The 18,636-nt window shown below is 37.4% G+C and overlaps 3 protein-coding genes across 3 annotated transcripts in view; 1 reads left to right on the forward strand and 2 right to left on the reverse strand.

Annotated features, from left to right (window-relative positions):
• Nucleotides 1-3,460, forward strand: part of LOC107664316 (sarcoplasmic reticulum histidine-rich calcium-binding protein) — a 3,984-nt gene extending 524 nt beyond the window's left edge. Inside the window, 11 exon segments of the mRNA XM_074186918.1 lie at nt 781-894; nt 897-983; nt 1,373-1,624; nt 1,750-1,894; nt 2,061-2,169; nt 2,171-2,323; nt 2,325-2,653; nt 2,757-2,831; nt 2,833-2,943; nt 3,018-3,052; nt 3,354-3,460. Coding sequence (XP_074043019.1) covers nt 781-894; nt 897-983; nt 1,373-1,624; nt 1,750-1,894; nt 2,061-2,169; nt 2,171-2,323; nt 2,325-2,653; nt 2,757-2,831; nt 2,833-2,943; nt 3,018-3,052; nt 3,354-3,460 — 1,517 coding nt within the window.
• Nucleotides 3,461-6,622: 3,162 nt separating this feature from the next.
• foxa (forkhead box A sequence) lies at nt 6,623-9,930 on the reverse strand. Its single transcript, XM_016454857.1, has 2 exons — nt 9,647-9,930; nt 6,623-7,769 (listed from the first exon to the last, which is right to left on the reverse strand). The coding sequence occupies exons 1-2, from the start codon at nt 9,704-9,706 to the stop codon at nt 6,714-6,716; spliced, it is 1,116 nt and encodes a 371-aa protein (XP_016310343.1). The 5' UTR covers nt 9,707-9,930; the 3' UTR covers nt 6,623-6,713.
• A 2,820-nt stretch (nt 9,931-12,750) lies between these two features.
• Nucleotides 12,751-18,636, reverse strand: part of cyfip2 (cytoplasmic FMR1 interacting protein 2) — a 33,181-nt gene continuing 27,295 nt past the window's right edge. Inside the window, exons 25-29 of the mRNA XM_016454887.1 lie at nt 15,370-15,442; nt 15,151-15,245; nt 14,077-14,315; nt 13,805-13,952; nt 12,751-13,267 (exon numbers count right to left, since the gene is read on the reverse strand). Coding sequence (XP_016310373.1) covers nt 13,100-13,267; nt 13,805-13,952; nt 14,077-14,315; nt 15,151-15,245; nt 15,370-15,442 — 723 coding nt within the window. The 3' untranslated portion in view covers nt 12,751-13,099. The remainder of the gene's footprint in view (nt 13,268-13,804; nt 13,953-14,076; nt 14,316-15,150; nt 15,246-15,369; nt 15,443-18,636) is intronic.

Raw genomic sequence — 18,636 nt, forward strand, 5'->3', positions numbered from 1 at the left:
GTTCAGTTGCTTTGACACAATCTGTATTGTTAAAAGCGCTATATAAATAAAGGTGACTTGACTTGACTTGACTTACCGTTAAAACCCATGAGAGGGCGCTATTGTCTGTCCATAAGGGTTGTAAAAAAATATTACAGTGATAATTCACGCATAACCAGAGGCAGACAGGAACTAAGTACATTTACTTGAGTATTGTACTTAAGTACACTTTTTGAGTATCTGTACTTTACTTGAGTATTACCTATAAAGCCACAGAAGAACTGTTGTGCATCTCCTAATAAAACACAACAGGTGTTTGACTGAAGCAGTACTGCACAGACCATTCTCTGTATGACATCAAAGTACAGCGAGAGCGATTAGACAGCATTTTTTAAATTTTTGTTTTGATGTCAAGTAAGTCTTGCTGTTTTGCTCTTTTGTTAAAGCAGTGTAGCTGTTGTAAAGTTATACAACTATATTTGTGTTGCTGGGTTTTAAAGCAGGTTTGATTTTTGATTTTCTTCCTTATCAGTCTGTATTTACAGCAATTTCACTGTCCACTCTGTTCAAATGTGGATGAATGGCTACACAACATAGATGTGTCCAGAGCTGTGTGAGATCACTACCACCCTGCTTTTGTGGGGGTGGGTAGGGTTGTTAAATAATATATTTTTTGTTTTTTTTTTCCCCATAGGTTTTTAACATTCTAAAAGCTCTTTATTCCAAAGATACTACAAGCTAGTCAGTGTATTCAGTAGGTGTAATGTATTGTAAGTTGCATACTGAACCCTTTTTCTTTAGACATCAAGCAAAATGCTGAAAGACACAACCATCATCCTTACGTTCCACCCACTTGGTTAACTGGCTCACAGTCTTTTATTTCCGAACTCCCCCAAAACAATATCCCAAAGGATTACAAAACCTTCACAACATTCAAGCCTTGAATTATCCCTTGCCACCCTACTATTCTTTACCTGTGAGCCAGTTAACCAAGTGGGTGGAACGTAAGGATGATGGTTGTGTCTTTCAGCATTTTGCTTGATGTCTAAAGAAAAAGGGCCTTGTTAAGAGTTTTCTCAAAAAATGTTGATATGGGGCATGAGAAATTGCTAAGCACATTACCTTTCCATGTCTCATGAGTGTTTAGCATGGTGTGAGAAGGCTGAGATGGGTCTGGAGAATTGGAGGACAGAAGATGGCCTCTAAAGTCAGACCTGTGTTCGGCCTTAATTCCTTCATCCTCCTCCCTCTGCTGAATATTGTACTTTAAGTGCTGTTGTACCTGCTGGAGAAAAAACAGACATCACAATCGATGCAAGTGCACTGTTTCACATTAACTTTTCAGTAACATTTTCAGACATTCAGTAAAGACCCTGTCAGTCACATTCTTCAGTCCAGCAAAAGCCACCATCAATGGATCATCTGTGGGCCGGTATAAGGCAAGGGTTTATGCCTACAGCTCACTTCACTCCTGCTGGTGCTTCCTGGCCACAACTTCCAGTGCTGAACCCCATGACGTGGGGTATGATGGATGTACCAGACCCCAGTGAAGAAAGAATCCAATGCAATGAGAGTTGCCAGAGACCAAAACACAGGAGGAATGGGAAAGAGAGTGATCGGTCTTCTGAGCTAGACTGTAGACCAGGTTAGTTGTTTTGTGAAATTTGGTGACTTTATATTGATTTGTTTCTCTTTGGGAAAAATATTACATGATATTAGTCTAATGTAAACAAACTGTCCTTATAAATCCGTGTATGTTTATTCTTGAAATGTGTCTATCAATCAACCATGAAGAAAGTAGTGAAGGTAGCACTGTGTCCTCTAAAGTCATGGTTTCTGCGATGCAAAAACGGAGAAAGAAAAAAAGAGATAGAACCAAATCAAACTCTACAGAAAATAGGAACGAATCTAATAGGTAAGCCAAATGAACAGAATAATTTTCACAATTTTATCAGTCCATGCAGACAAAAATTATATATTTTCTCTCCATTTGCAATGCCATCCACATGTTAGAGATAGATCTTCCTAAGATTTGGAAACAGTGTCAAAACATAAAATCTTTCCACATTTATCTGTTTTAGCTCTTCCACTATATCACAAGACGCTTCAGATAGCCACTCAGACACAAAAATCAACAAAATACATCAAAAACCATCCAAGAAGTCTAACAGCAAAGAATCCATTATCACTGAAAAAGAATGTTGATGCAGTGATGCAAGATGAAGACGAACAAGAAGAAAACAGGAGCCAAGAAATTTCTCAGAGTAGTGTCAGCTCTGAAAAGATAGATGGATCTGAAGGACTCAGCTTTAAAGAGGAAGACGATTCTGATAAAGGAGATGATGGCAGGCAGTCATGACATCACTGTGGCAGAAGAGAAAAGAAGTCACAGAGAAGATGAAGAAGAGGTTGAGGAAAGCATATATGGAGATGAAGAAACAGGATTGGATGATAAAGCAAAGGGAGGTGATGAAGAAGGGAGTGAAAAGAGAGATGGGACTGAACCCAGTGATAGAGGAGAGCCAGAAAAGGAAGGAGATGTTCCAGAGGACATTCCAGATAGTGGAGATGAAGGAGAGACAATGGAGGAAGAGGAGAGAGACAGCAGTTTTAATGAAAAGGAGGCTAGAAAGACTCAAGGACATTTAGAAGATGAGAGGGAAATTCACAACAGGTATATATTTAAATTCATGCAAATATCACTGTTCTTGAATATTCATCACTTGTTTTTAATATGAATCTTCTACTCATTGGACTAATACTGACTTTCTGCATAGTCTTGAGGAGTCTGAAGAGGAAGAGGATTACAATCAAGAAATAGAAGATGATGAAGAGGAAGATGATGAGGTTGTGGAAAGCATACCCCTGGTCAAGAGATCCTTTTGATGACCATTCAAAATGCCCTGATGATGATGATGATGATATTGAAGGTCTTCTCAACCCTGTCAACTCCCAAACACAGCAGTGAGTTTCATTATATTCTGTATTATATTGTTTGTTTTGCTCTATGGGACTCTAACCTTTATTTATTCCCATAGGGAGGATGATGTGACGGAGACAGACCAATCAAATGGTATGTTTAATTTTGTAGTTTTTTGACAACTTATTTACAAAATTGTGCAATTTTGTACAATTAATCACATTAAATCTATCCGATTTGCAGTGAAAACCTGCAAACGATAAGATTAATTCAGGTAAATCGTACCAGATTTGTCATTTGAGATTTACCTGAGTTCACCATACTTAAAGACTAAAAACATAGAACTTGTTATCTATCTATCTATCTATCTATCCACCATTATATTAGTCACATTTGAATAGGGAAATTGTATTATTTGCATTCAGCATAGTTTTTATTAACTTTCTTTATCCAGATCAACCCTTTGGTTCAGAGGAGGAAAATCTACCACAGAAGAACCACCCTGCAGCCACAAATGAGATAGTGGAGTCTGATGATGAGTTTGACCACTTCTATGATTAAACCAGAAACTAGAACATAAATGGGAAACAATGGAAAGGGAAAACCAACAATGGATGAATACGCTGGACAGAAGCTGCAATAACTCGATGCTTTCCGAAAATGAGCAAGGTGCACACCCTAAACAGCAGCTTCAGACCAGCCAGAGAGCCACAAGGCCGAGCAATGAATAGAGGAATCAGATTACAAAGGGATGAAAGAGAAAAGAAAGGGATAAATAGATGCTGGGTGTCCCTCATCTTTTTTTGTTATTTGCTGGTAGCTTATCTGACTGTCCTGAAAGAACCACACCACTGTCACTCTGCAAACACAGGTGGATCCAGAGATGAAGAGAGAATAATAGAGGAGATGAATAGTGGATGACGCTAAATGAGAGAAGCCAAGTTATAGATTTTATTCTAAGCGCATAGCCTAGCTGAAATGGTTTCACTTTACTAAAACAGTAAAGCGTTTCTTTAATCTATCAATGTATTATTTATGTCCTATAGGGAATCAAAGTGTTTGCCCTGAATTCTTCGGCATTAATTTAAATGTAGCAAGAGTTTGAACGCTTTCTCATTCAGATAGGGAGCGTGGCCTGAAGCGAGGGGGATGAGTGGGGGTTCGGGGGAAGAGGGGGCGCTACGGGAAGGAGTACAGGCCTGTCACTGCCTCTGAGTGATGGCTATTTGAACAGGCATATTTACCCGAGCCCTTGTGAAAGGAGACTGAGGGACACTAACGGAGACGCGCAGGCACAGACAGGCAATAAAAAGCTGGCCACTGTGTAAACAACATGGCCTAGTCTGTTCAGCTGCTGCCATGCCAACAGGGCAGCTTCCACTCTCCAGCCAATCACATACCAGCTTTTTGACAAGTGGAACAAACCCCCCATCAGATGTTTTAAGCAGCCATTGATTAAACGCTTATAAAATAAAATATTATCTTCTGCGTTTAGGTAGCTGCGCAGACCGATCGGCATATGACATACCGCCAGAGCGTTTGGAGAGCAGACGACTCTTTAAGCTTTTGAATCGCTCTCGCGGTACTTTTATGTCATATGCCGATCAGTCTGCGCAGTGCCGATGCATCTCGAACAAGCCTTTTATACATAGGCACATTCCAGGATCTGGCGTTCGCTGGGCCTGGTGTCAATAAAAGCTTTTATTTCAGTAACAAGGACGTTTTCAGTTCTGAAACTTACAAGATATTCTTTTAGTATGATGACCTCTTATATATCAAAAGCTCAAGTAAAAGTTGATTTCTCAATTCCCTTCCTCCTGCCCCCACCCCCCTCACAGTCTGCGTCCACAGCTGGCCTACTGATGACCTGCAGACAGCATCTTCACACCATACAAATCCACATTCACACCCTTGGAATGCTACGAACTGAATACTCACATAGCCAGACTCTTCAGATATTTAGAAAGCCATAGCACAGTCATTCATCATATCAACATACAGCAGATATCTGTCGACGAGCCAACTTCTAAAGAGGGCAATAATCTGTGCAGGAATAGATCACAACCATGAAATCTCATGAACTCCTCACGTCCTGGCTTCTCTCTGAATCTCGGACACACACTGAGGGGTCTGTGGCTTCTGCTCAGATCGCTGTGGGTGTCCCTGTGTCCCATTGTTGAGAAGACACTGCTTTGGGGAGGTCCACCATTAAGACCAGTGTCTTCCTATTGTTCTCATACACTCAAACACAATCCTGCTTTCCCAGGAATCAAAGGTTAGGCTAGGAGGGGATGAAGGGGGTCGCAACCTTTCTACTGCTAGCATTCAGCCCATGAGACAGCACACACCAACTGCACCAACCAGTCAAAATCGCAAGCCATGTCTGGACACTAACCACTAACCAATCTTATATCTTCAGTGAATCTGTATTTTGATTGGTTTGTGCAGCATGCAGGTTTTTCTGACTGTTTAGAGACATGTTAGTGTCATAAATAAGCATTTTTATTTCATTTTTATCTCATTTACTTGTAAATTAATTTTATATTAATTATTTTTATCATAATTTTATCATATAATTTCATTTTATTTGTAATTTATGTAGCATTTTTTCATACACATGCATTTTTATTCCAAATTCATGCACTGGTAAATTAATATACATAATCCCCCTATATATTCATTTTATATTATTTCATTATTTGATAATATATAATACAGTAATATTTTTTTATTTGTTTGTTTGTTTTTGTTTTTCTGCCTGTTTAGACATGTTTGTACCATTAATATTGTTTTTTTAAATCATCTTCTGTTAAATTAATATGCATAATATTCCTATTATTTATTTTATATTATCTAATTATTTTATCATATGTAATTTTATTTATAATATTTTTAGTTTTCTTTTTCTGCTATTTTAAAAGACATATTAGTGCCATAAATATTAATTTTTATTTCCAACTCATTTACTCGTAAATTAATATGCATAATGTTCCTATATTATTTATTTGATATTGTCTAATTATTTTTGTATATATATATATATATATATATATATATAATTTTTATGTATTATTTATTCTTATTGTTTTGTTTGATTTTCTGTTTAGACATTTTATAATGAAGTTTTATTTTCATTATTTTCGTGCCATAAATATGGATTTAAAACATATTTACAAGTAAATGGATGTGCGTAATATTTCTAAATTTATTTTATATTATCCATTTTTTCATAATTGTTAATAAAAATAAAAATTATTATTATATTATTTATTGTTCAGGGTCTGCTCTATTTTATGCAAACTGCACTTTATAATATATATTTTTAATTGATTTCTAAAGGTGGCTATTAAAGGGCTACTAGTTTTCAGTGTGGCTGTCTCGTTCAGGTTAGTATGAGGAATGTCAAGACAGGAAATGATGTTTATCTTTTACAATGTGAGCAGGACAATGCCTCTGTTGAGTTGATTCTTCCCCAAACACTCTCTTGAGGAATTTTAAAAATGCAGCAGTAAAATAATATGGAAGCCTGAAAGTCTGATTACAATCTTGCACCTCACACCAGACAAATAATTAACACCTTTTGGAATGTTCAAAATTTTACTTGAGATTTACAGCAAGAAATTCACATTCATATGTATCTTCAAACACCTTCAATTCAATTGAATTCACTTGAAACATTCATCAAAGAAATCCTTCAGCATCAGATAACAGATACTTCTCCAGCTACGAGTCCAACTAATATATACAGCAATTATAAGTATCTAAACAGAAATGAATCCATTTTTAAAGCCCTTAATAGACTATAGGAGGTTGATCAGGAGGAACTCAGAAGAGGAGCAGAACACATGCTAAATCCAGGGTAGTAAACAGAATCTCCTGCATACGAGGTGAAGTTGGGATGAGAATTAGACTGGCAGTAAACCGGGTAGTTCACAGGAGTCTCGCAGTACTGGAAGTCCATAAGTCGCGGGACAGAAATGGAGTGTTGGGAAGTAGGTTCACAGTGCAAGCTGGATTCCATAGAGGCTGGCGGGACAGACTGCAGGCTGGGACTGGGCATTGTTGGGAACGGGATGTTAAGAGAGGGCAAGTGTGGCTGGGTAGGAAATAAAGTGTGTGAGGGTGTAAGGTGCTGACAAAGATGGGAAGGAGAAGGTGCTTTGGTTGCAGGATAGGACACTGGTAATATGCTTGAATGCTGTGCTGTGGTGTCACTCGGAGGAGGCACAGGTGATTTACTAGAAGAGATGAGTGACTTGACCTCCACCTTTTTTTTCTTCCCTTCCGATTTCACAGCTTCCCCATCCGAATTTTTTGATGGCGACGTCGCCTTCTGACACTTGAAGCGCTTCTGGCGACGCATGTAGCAGCCGTTTTCAAACATGTTACCGGAGTCGGGGTGCAGGGCCCAGTACGAGCCTTTCCCTGGTGAGTCTGGTGATCTTGGTACACGCACGAAGCAGTCGTTGAATGACAGGGAATGGCGGATGGAGTTTTGCCATCGCTGTTGATTCTGTCTGTAATACGGGAAGAGCTGGCGGATCCAGTCGTAGATCTCGTTCAGAATCAGTCTCTTGGCTGGCGACTGCTGGATTGCCATGCAGATAAGAGAGATGTAGGAATATGGTGGCTTGGCGTGGCTTAAGGTCCGTCTGTAGACTGATTTCAGCGCTGGAAACTCAGGTTCACTGGAGCTGCTCTCAGTGTATGCTTTGGGGTTTGGTGGAGGCAGTATTCCCACTGGGCTTCCGAGTCTCCCAGTGTTTCCCGCAGCTGCTGAATCACACGGTGGGCCGTAACTCTGGTAGTGATGCTCTGGGGGGGAATATCCTCTGGGGCCCAACAGCAGGTTGTCTGCTCCATAATACACCTAAAAATATTAGAAATTAATAAATTATCATTAAATTTGATCATACATTTTTATTATTATTATTGTAATGTGAGGGCCATAGTCAGAAATAAACCAAAGCCTTGGGCCCAAAATCACTTTGATAATGTGAAAAAATACCCCCGATTTTTAAAATGCAGTGAATTTCTTTTAATCTGTTATCTAATATTTTATATATTTAATAATATTCAATCAAAGGCAACTGTTGTTGAATGTGTCACTAATATGATGTTTTTTTCTTTGACCAAATCAAAATCAGCTGTTTATTGTTATTGTCTTGTGCATTATTTTGATTTTATAATTAACAGCAATCAAATTTATTAGAGTTAGTTTTGGAATAAAGTATTATAAATAAATAGGTATATGGTTTAAAAAAAAAGACATTTTAAAGGTTTTTAAAAACGAATTCTGCAAAGGTGAATTTTAATTTAATGTTCTGTCTTTTTAGGATAGAGTTAAAGTTTACCGCGCAAACTTGCTTGCTTTTTGTCCTTTTTGGTTTTGCATTATTTGGGTTATTAATATTAATATTAAACGTATTAATATTCGGCATAACGTGCATCTGTTGGACTTGTGAAAGTGACGAATATGAAAAAAAGGGTAGGTAAAATAAGCTACAACTTTTTCGGTTAATATGTAGCCTAAAACCATTTTTATGGAACTGTGCAGTAGAACCGAAATATACATTTTGACGACGATGATGCCTTGTTTTGCTGACGTCGGCGTCCATAGATTCTTGTCTATTCAATTATTTCCAAAGCAAACCAAACCAGACCTTGGCGCCTTGCATGGGTAACGCCATGCAAATGTATTCTGACCACCCACCCGGCCGATAACCCCATTATCCGGCTTGTCCGGCTATTCTTCTCACCCTTGTTTTGTCTCTTTTTAAGTCACACACCGTCCGTCTTTTTTCTATCTCAGGACAGAGGGGTATTTGGGGGCGCGACTGCTGTTTTCAGTTGTTCTTTTTTCCACGATGGACAGCGTTCGTAATAATTCGGCCCTTTCAAGTCGGAACCCCACTTTCGTGTTTGGGATTCTGAAACGCCCCTCCGGTTATGAGCCCGTGCTGGGCCGATTGTAAGTCATGCACGAGTGTCAAAGCGCGAGACATTCAACACAATCACAGAGTCAATCAATTAACTGCCGCGAGACCACACACACACACACACACACACACACACACTTGTATTTGTGGTTTACGGGGACTCTCCATAGGCGTAATGGTTTTTATACTGTACAAACCGTATTTTCTATTGCCCTACACCTAAACCTACCCCTCACACGAAACTACTGGCAATTTTTGAATTTCATAAAACACCGTTTTGTATGTTTTTTAAGCCTTTTGTTTTACGGGGACACAGGAACTGTCCTCATAACCCATGTTTACGTTGTAGTACCCATGTCATTATACACATTTGTGTCCTCATAAACCATATATACCTGTACACCTGTTTTTATACAGTCTATGCTGTACACACACACACACACACACACACACACACACGTATAGACACAGATAAAAAGCTTCAAACGGTAAACGTCACCTGTTTCTTGACTATAATATTTTAAAAGGTTTTGTTCTGATCTGTTGTGTTTTAGCTGAAAATTGTGTTTGAATCAATTAGAGGTGAGCAAAAAAGAAAAAAAAAGAATGTAGGCTATTCCTAATATTAGCCTAGTAAAATAGCCTATTAGTTACTCAAAATGTTTTGGGGAATATATCAATATAAATAATAAAAGTTTCTTCCCAAAACAACAAAAATTAAGAATAATTAGGCTATTAGATATCATTTATTAAAAAATTAGAAATGACAGATAAATCGAATAAAATGTTTTCTCCCATGGGAACATACCTCGCTGGAGTAAAATGAAATCCATTGATCGTCTCTCTCCCGTTTCACTTCGTCAATCATGTCTTCTGCTGTTCTTCAACTAAATAATTATTTAATTAATGATGCAAAATGACAGAGTGAATGAAATAAGTAAAACGATATTTAACTCTCAATGAGTATCACAGAGCATTTGGAAAGCCAACAGCTCTTTGTTTAAACTGCTGTAGGTGTCCAGTCAGGAAAGTTTGGAAGTGTGCTGCTCCTCATATATGAGCGAGCGCTGTTCTCCCGCCCTCTGACCAGCGTCCTGCCCCCTGAACACTACACACTAGCCTACTACACAGCTTTATTCACTTTATTGAGCAATCACAAAATGGCCAGTTATATCCACCTGAGAACCAGAAAAAAAGTTTTGTGATTTTTTTTTGTCATTACATTGGTTGGAGCATAAGAAACAAATGGAGAAAAAACATTTTTGAAATAAATAAATAAATAAATAAATTTCATAGGAATATAGATCTATAATTTCTTTCCCTATTGACTTGTTGTGTCTCCCCAAAATACCTGATTAACATGATGTTTGTCCTGGTGTCCTCTACAGAAGACATGTACGAAAATTATGCCGCTTCGCAACAAAAAGTCATATTTCGATTTTTCTGAGATGTTTATTTAGGACAAACAATTTGAAAAGTAGCCAGATTTAAATGATAATTACAAAACATTATCATATTTCCCTAAGAGCTCTTTCTTTCTCCAACCCCTTTAGCATATAATTAATGGTTTTGCTGTGCCACCATTACCTTTGTAAAGACTATATTTGTGGAATTATATGTGGAATAATCAGTAGCAAATAAATGACAAAAGTAACAAAAATGCTTATATTCTAGGTCTAGACAGGCATATTATCATCTAAATAAAATTAGTTTTTATGGTTAATACAAATTCTCAAATACATCAATTAATTTAATGTGACAAATTGATCACAGCTGTGTTTTTATATGATTAGAAAAGAATCAGCTCTTCTTAGAGGTAAATGCTCCTGAAAATTAAGAGGCAAATATTGCCCCTTAATTTAAAAATATATTTCAGACATTGATACTACAATATAGATCCTTAACCTAGAAATATATTCATGTGCATCTCTTTTTTTTCCAGTCTGTAAAGTTGGTATTGTGTCTCATTCAGTGGTCACAACTCGCCCCTCTCCCTTTCTCTCCCTCCACATCTCAGTCCTCTCCATTGTGGGAGACAGCTGTTTGGCGGATTGGGGGTGTTGGGTGTCATTTTTATTGATGGAAAGCAAACATTTACTCTGTGTGCCATTTAAAAGCCCCACCCTCATCTGCCTGCCAGTTCAGCTCAGCCAGTCAGAGGCCTCAAGAAACACTCCTGCTCTAACAAAACAGACTTTACCAGTTGTGTATTCATATTGACAAAGGAGAGACCAAAATATTCATACCATCCTCAAAAAACAAACAAAAAAACTCTGGATTCCTCACATTTCCCGCTGTGCCATCATCCCCATGTGGGGGAAATGTTTATCTAGTGCTAAGTGCCTCCTGCATTTGATGAAATGTTCTTAAAAACAAGGCAATTAATTACATCCTATTCAGACCTTCCCAAGGTGTGAGAATTGACAGGAACTTACTGATTAAATCACCAATTGGGCATTAACACAATAATATTTAATGACTCCTTAAAAAAGCTTTCTTAAAAGATATTCGAGGCTAATACATCAAGTGAGCATTGCACAGTTCATTGATATGTGTTGGTATCAAATATCAAGACTCCTTAGGAAACATAGATTCACCAAAGGACCTGAAGGAACTTTTATTAGTTAAACTGCAAGATGTTTGATTGTGATAATCTAGAGCTCCAGTCTTAAAATGCTGCTGCAATTCAATAGTTTGCTTGAAAATCTAAATAATTGAGCCTAAATGCAAATAAATAAATCAAGCCAGTCAGCCATTTTCCGTTAGATCTTTTTTTTTTTAATTTCATGGAAATACAACATAATTATAATTCCTGTTCAGAACCATTTATTGTACATTGTATTATTCTCTCCTTTTTTTGTATTTCAAAACATGATCACTTGTACAACATTATGAACAAAAATCTCGTCACAAATAGATGACAATAAATTACACCTGTCATGCTTTGAGTTTTTAAAACAGCACGTCCTTAATGTCAAAACATTTTTTTCCATCATCGTTCACGTATTAACCCTTCCGAGAGCAAGAAAAATCAACTTTTATGCATAAATAGATTACCGGAAAATACCCATTTAATTCAACGGTTATTTAAAAATGGATTAAAATCAATCTGAAAACTCCAGGAAATAACAGAATATGATGAGCATTCATGAGGTTACATTTACAACAGCCACATCAATTACAAAACTGAACAGAATGCTTGCCAATCTGCCTAACACTGCTGAAGCAAAGGGCCTGTGAAGGTAAATACTGAAATATTTGAAATTTTAGTAACCTTGATATTGAAACAGCAGATGTCCAATATTTTTGCTTTTTGTCCATTATTGGTCAAGGTAATGCAGTATTACTACTGCAGTCTGTAACAGTAAGAGGTGATTAAAGAGATGTCATCACAGCACAAATCCAGTTATTAGTACTTCAGACCGGTGAACTGCTTCACTAGTTCACGCATGATTATTGTGTATAAAATAGCCTAAATTAACAGTCCAAAGACTGAGATTAAACTGACAGAAAAGATAAGTGAGGTTACTTTTCAACAGTTGAGGCAAATACTGATACCAGTTAAGTACCAATAAAATTTGAACAAGTACTACACGCAATTCTCAACCGCAACATCTACAATGATGGATGTTACAAATGCAAAGATCTGTAAACCACTGCTATAATGCAATAAAGATAACAGAATGCTGTAAACAATTCTGAGCATAAAATAATTAGAAATGGGAGAAATTATTGTCAGTAACTCAACATACTCTTGCTTTTTGGTCTGTATATTACAGTACAAACAATATTAGGATATATGAGATTTGTGAGGTACATGCAAATACTATTATAAATGAAATCTGTATGGGCATTGTTAAAAACAAAAAAACTAAACTGACATTAATCATGTTTTCTTTTAATAGTTATTTATAATCAAAAGTCATTTATATTTACTTTTTATTTTTTAAAACTAGAACTTAATCAGCATTTGTTAAAACTTCCTCTGGTGACCTGGAAATATTTTCGGCAGTCCTAAATCTCTCAAACTGGTTCACTTCAAATGTGATACGGATAGGGAGTGTTGATATTCATAAGGGTTAGATAACAGCTGGGGAAGACGGAGAAATCTACTGTGATTTTTAACCATGTGGCGAGACTGGAGGTTTGTCTCTTATTTAAATAAAGCCGAAGGCAATCTTGAAAGGCCCTGTACACTACATTTGAGACCAATGTCACACCAGAGGAAGAATAGGATAGCTGGAAGTCAAATAAAGTTTATTTAACATGTGGTGGCCAGAGACTGATGTATAGGAGGCTGGAAACAGCGAACATGCTCCACAGTAGAACTGTCTGTCTCCACAGCCTTCATGTATTTGTTGAGGATGGCGAAGATCTCGTTGTTGAGAATCTGATACTTTCTGATGCGGTCTGCCATCTTTTTTAGGGGCTGAAAGTTACATGACAAAACATTAAATACAGAAGCCCATATCTACAAGTTGGCACATTTACACTATCGTCCAAAGGTTTGGGGTCTGTATGATTTTATGTTATTGAAAGAAGTCTCTTATGCTCACCAAGGCTGCATTTATTTGATCAAAATACAGTAAAAACAGTAATATTGAGAATTATTATTACAATTTAAAATAATTGTTTTTTTATTTTAAAATATTTACATTTTCAGCATCATTACTCCAGTCTTCAGTGTCACATGATCCGTCAGAAAATATTCTAATATGCTGATTTACTGCTCAAGAAACTGACCCCAAACTTTTGAAGAGTAGTGTATATTGCATCGCTAACGGTGTTAAAGGGGTCATATGATGCTTTTTTAAAGATCATTCAGGGATCTTATCTATGCACAATCAGCTTGTAACACTCCAAAGAAAAAGGAAAACTTGAAATCACATCATATGACCCCTTTAAGAGTTTCCTGCAATGATTTGTCATTTTTAAATAGTTCATGTCTATGAAATCAGAAACTTACCACATTCTTAATGATCTCATCTTTGCCGTCCTGCCTCTGGACCTTCAGCAAGTGGTAGCAGAAATCGAAGAGGTCAAAGCGACGTTGTTGTCCTAATAGCACAATAATGGCACATCCAGCCCAGTTCAGACCATCACCGAAGCACTGCCTGAACACAAAAAAGCCCAAAACATTTCATTTATATGATGTGAACCTAAATCAAGTGCTTGCTTGCTATTTTTTGTGTAAATTACAAACTATTCAAAAAATCCCAGCTGAATGTATATGCATACTCTGCAGTGAACTCGTGCGCGCCCACAGGGATGCAGTACACAAACTGCATGGCGCTCCAGAGGCGGTGGAACTCCATGCACTCGTCCACATGCATGACGCCATTGGTGGGGGGAGGGCCTCGCCACACGCTGTCCTGAAGGAAGCTGCGAATGCGCGTCAGGATGACTTCAAACATGGACAGACCACAGCACAGACGCTCCTTGGTCAGCAGGTCTCCCTCTCGTGCTATTGCAATTTGCTATGAAAGGCAATTAAAAAACAAAACGTGTTAAAATGGAGACCAAATCAACCTAATCATGTACTACACTGCATGCATAAACAGTCTAAATACAGTGGGTATAGAAAAGAATCACCCCCTTTAAAAGAATCACATTTTATTGCTTTGCAGCCTAAAATGAAGACGGACACAGTTTTTGTTTTATCCAGCTGTATTTACTCAGTGCAACTTATAACATCCAAGTGAAAGATATAACACCACCATGTCAGAAACAAACAAAAATAAAGCACCAGAATCACTGAGTTGGAAAAAGGATCAGCCCTTCCTAAAAATGACTTGTAAACTCAATCAGGTGTAGCTAATCATCTTCTCAATGGCACACAAAATCATTTGACTTTCAACTGTGATCAGCTGTGGGCATTTAGATTTGCTCAGCATGAAAAGAGCTTTCCTGGAGCATTTCAGTCCTTGGTAGTACAATTGAAGCACTCTCAAAAGATCTCTGGGATAAAGTTAAGTCAGGAGATGGATACAAAAAAATTAAAAAGGCTTTATCAATGCCTAGAAGCACAGTGTCTATTATTAAGAAGTGGAAGGTATTTGGTACAACACAGACCCCCTGGATCAGGACATCGCTCCAAACTGGATGAAAGAGCCAGACTACTTTACTGAAAGAAATGTATTATTCTATTCAGCAAAAATACATTAAACTGATCAAATGTGACAGCAAAGCCATTTACAATGTTACAAATTATTTCTATACAAGAAAAAAAAAAAATGAATGTGCTAGTGTTATACATGTTGTGTTACTGACAAATGCGATGAGCATGTTGGCTCTGATCTGTGAGTGCCTCACCTGTGGGGTCCCAAGTCTCTCAATAAGGGGCACCAGGTGAAGAGGAGCATACTTTGCCTCCAGTCTCTTCATCCTCACTTCAAGTCGCTCACCCTCTGTAAAAATACATCATTAAATGAAGATTTCAGCAGGTATAAAACTGAATTTATATAAAGATTTCTTAATCAGAAAGCAATTATGAGGAACATGATCTTGTAGTTTTTAAATTTAATTTTTCACCTTTGATGTAGACTCTTGGGAGGATGTTCTGGAATGGAGCAGCATGAAGTAAGTCACAAACTTCTTCCTGTGACTGAGTTCAAACAAAACAAAAACATGAGGAATGAATGAAAAATGCTTCTTTATCACACTGTTAAATGAAATCTGAATCAAGCTTTACATACAATCACACACACACACACACACACACACACACACACACACACACACACACACACATCAGTGAGAAAATGGGTTAGTCGTAATATGTATGAAAATGTGAAAATGTAACAGTCCTAAACAACATGATGATATTTATGTAGAATTGATGGTGACCGAGAAGCTCGGTCTGAATAACGGTAACTGATTATACCAAATATAGTACTGATAAAAGGATCTCATCCAATCATTTGATCACAAATAGCACTTTCTGATTCTACTCGAAAGTTCGAAACAATTCAAAAAAACTTGAAATAATTTCAAAACATTTCCTTTAAATCACCTGCTGTGAACAGCGTTCCTATTATTATGCATGGTCTCGTTTTTATTAGATATTTATATTATTTCGATAAATTATATAAATATTTATATAAATAACTATATACATATTTATATATAATATGCATATTTCTGTGAGAACTATGATAGTTTTTTTGCAATAAAAGGTTGTATATATTTGTTGGAAATATGTTGGGTACCCTATTAAAGGGTGGCATATTCTTTATTTTATTCACTTAACACTATTTTTTTTAAGTTGGTCTATGCATGCATGCAGATTGTCCTTGGTTGTTGCGACATGCCCTACTTTTCTGAGCAAGATTTAACACATTAACTTAAAAAAAAATGTCTTGAGACTCGTATGTTCTACGTTTTAGTCTGTTGTGCTCCATCTAGCTATTTTTTAACACAAAAATGGGTCATGTGACTGCCCAATCCACAAACTGTAGATTACAAAACGTAGTTTTGAACATCCCCAACTACTAACATGCATTCTATTTAAACCTCTACATCAACATTTACTAATATAAACCCAGAAAGATATAAAATATGGGATAAATAAATTACTATTGTGGCAATTGGTGTAAACCCTAAATTAAATGTAATGTGAAAGTTTAAAGGTCTCATGGCATTAATCTTCAAATCAATGAGGCACACAAATTTGAGCAAAAATCACTTCATTCACAATAATAAAACAAGCACCGAACAACACCCAAACAAGAAGAGAGAGATGACCAGAAGAGCACCCTGACAGAAACAATGTTATTGAGAGATCAGCGTGCAATGATCATCCGACACATTCACTGTGCTTCAGAGAGAGAGACCCAAACAGAAACACAAGAGAAACAGGCATCAGAAGAGTTACAGTCAGAAGAAGAGAAGTGTATGAAAGCAGATGTGCGGGACGTCACAGGCAGCCAGAGAGGAGTCGTGACTGCCATGAAAGCAAGGAAGACTTCCTTTGGAAGAAATGATCCTAAAGAAGCCTCTTAATAGTAACCCACTGGGCATGTGCAGAGTTCAAACGTCACGACAGTGCCAGATGTTCACAGCGCTGTATTACATTTCGAGTTTTATTCCCTCGTCTTGGTGACACTAGCATCCTTGAATCCATGGCAGAACACGGCACAAAAGTGACTAAAGAAAAAGTATAAAAACCAGGAAGAGTGTGTGTTCAATCAGTTTGTGGTACGGTTACATGAATGAGGCCTAATTCCTTACCACCTGTAGTTGTTGCCAGCGTGTAATGAGAAATAAAGTAGCTTTTTAGGGGCAGATGGCAACAGTGTCCTCCACCCACACACTCGTTAACATACACACAGTAATTCATTGATATTCACATCCAGAAATGCACACATATTGGCATACACATCAGTATACAACACACACTTTCTACAAATTCAAATCTGCCTCTTTATGCAGCTCATTTGCAAAGCCAGGCTGAGTCATGTCAGGATTTGGCCTTGAAATTTGGTGCGTCAACAGGATGCTATAAAAAAATATTTCCTTAAAGCAAATCATAAATATTCAGAAGAAAACAAGGCATATTATGAAAGAGCAGACCTGCCAACCTTGGCAAAGTATTATGAGAACAGGAATAGTGCAAAGCTAAGTTCATATTATTTTGCACCATTTTGCTTTGCACCCATTTCCCCATATACACCACCATATCATGAAGAAAACAATGCAATAATTTATAGTTGAGACAGGGATAACCCACTGGGAAAGCAATTTTTTTGAATATCAGCCTTAAAATGTGGATTTACAGTCAATTTTAGCATAAGGCTATAAGGAAAAATATAGGAAAAAAATGTCTCTCTACTAGGGCTGGACGATATAGCTAAAAAATATATCAAAGATATTATATTATTTTTAAACAGTCAAACACAAAATAAATGTGACGAGAGGGGCAGGGCCGAGAGCCGTGGGAACGGAGCGAGGCCGGTGGAGTAAATGCTAATGCTCGACACAAAACACAAAATAAAATCCAGGCCTGGTCCTCTCTCGTCCAACACGGTCGTCACTCCTTCCTTTTATCCTTCCGGAGCTCCTCCGTGAGACTCGAGACCGGTGAGTGGTGCAGGTGTCGCTCATTATCAATTACTCCACCGGCCTCGCTCCGTTCCCACGGCTCTCGGCCCCGCCCCCCTCGTCACAATAAAATTTAAACAAATATCTCCTTTCTTATGTTTTATATGCAGATTAAATAAGTCTTAAGGAAACTTTCCCGAGGCCACAGGAGGGTGCAATGAGCAAAATAATGAAGCTCATTAAACTGTCAATTCAAATAACCATCTATAAAAATGTGCATAACGTCTAAATTAACATATATAAATCAAATATAATTTTGTAAACGGCATAAACAATTATGAACAAAACAGCATCATGTGTTAATGCATTGCTTAGCCTAATACAAAGAGCCAAATCGCCGATCACAAAGATTGCATTTAAAAACATATGAGATGCAGTGAAATGAAATAAACCTTCACAAATTCGCGCCGCGTTTTCTAAATGTTAAAACTGTTTTAACTTTGCATGACTTTCTTTGCATCTCTTGCATGAGACGCGAGTGCAGCAGGCAGCAGTCACCGTCTAAATATGTGCTGAATATGCGTTCTGTGTGAATGGCTTGGTTTCGGTTTTAACCTTTAACCTAACTTCTACGCATTGAGCTACTATATTTCTCTAATATTTTGAACGAATAACACAGCAGCGGCGCGTCTCTTGGGCTAGACTAACAAAACATTAAAATGCAACAACGTCACTTACATCATCACCGCATCTCGCGAG

The sequence above is a fragment of the Sinocyclocheilus anshuiensis genome, unplaced genomic scaffold (assembly GCF_001515605.1).
Source record: "Sinocyclocheilus anshuiensis isolate Anshui unplaced genomic scaffold, SAMN03320099.WGS_v1.1 scaffold111, whole genome shotgun sequence".
Lineage (NCBI taxonomy): Eukaryota > Metazoa > Chordata > Actinopteri > Cypriniformes > Cyprinidae > Sinocyclocheilus > Sinocyclocheilus anshuiensis.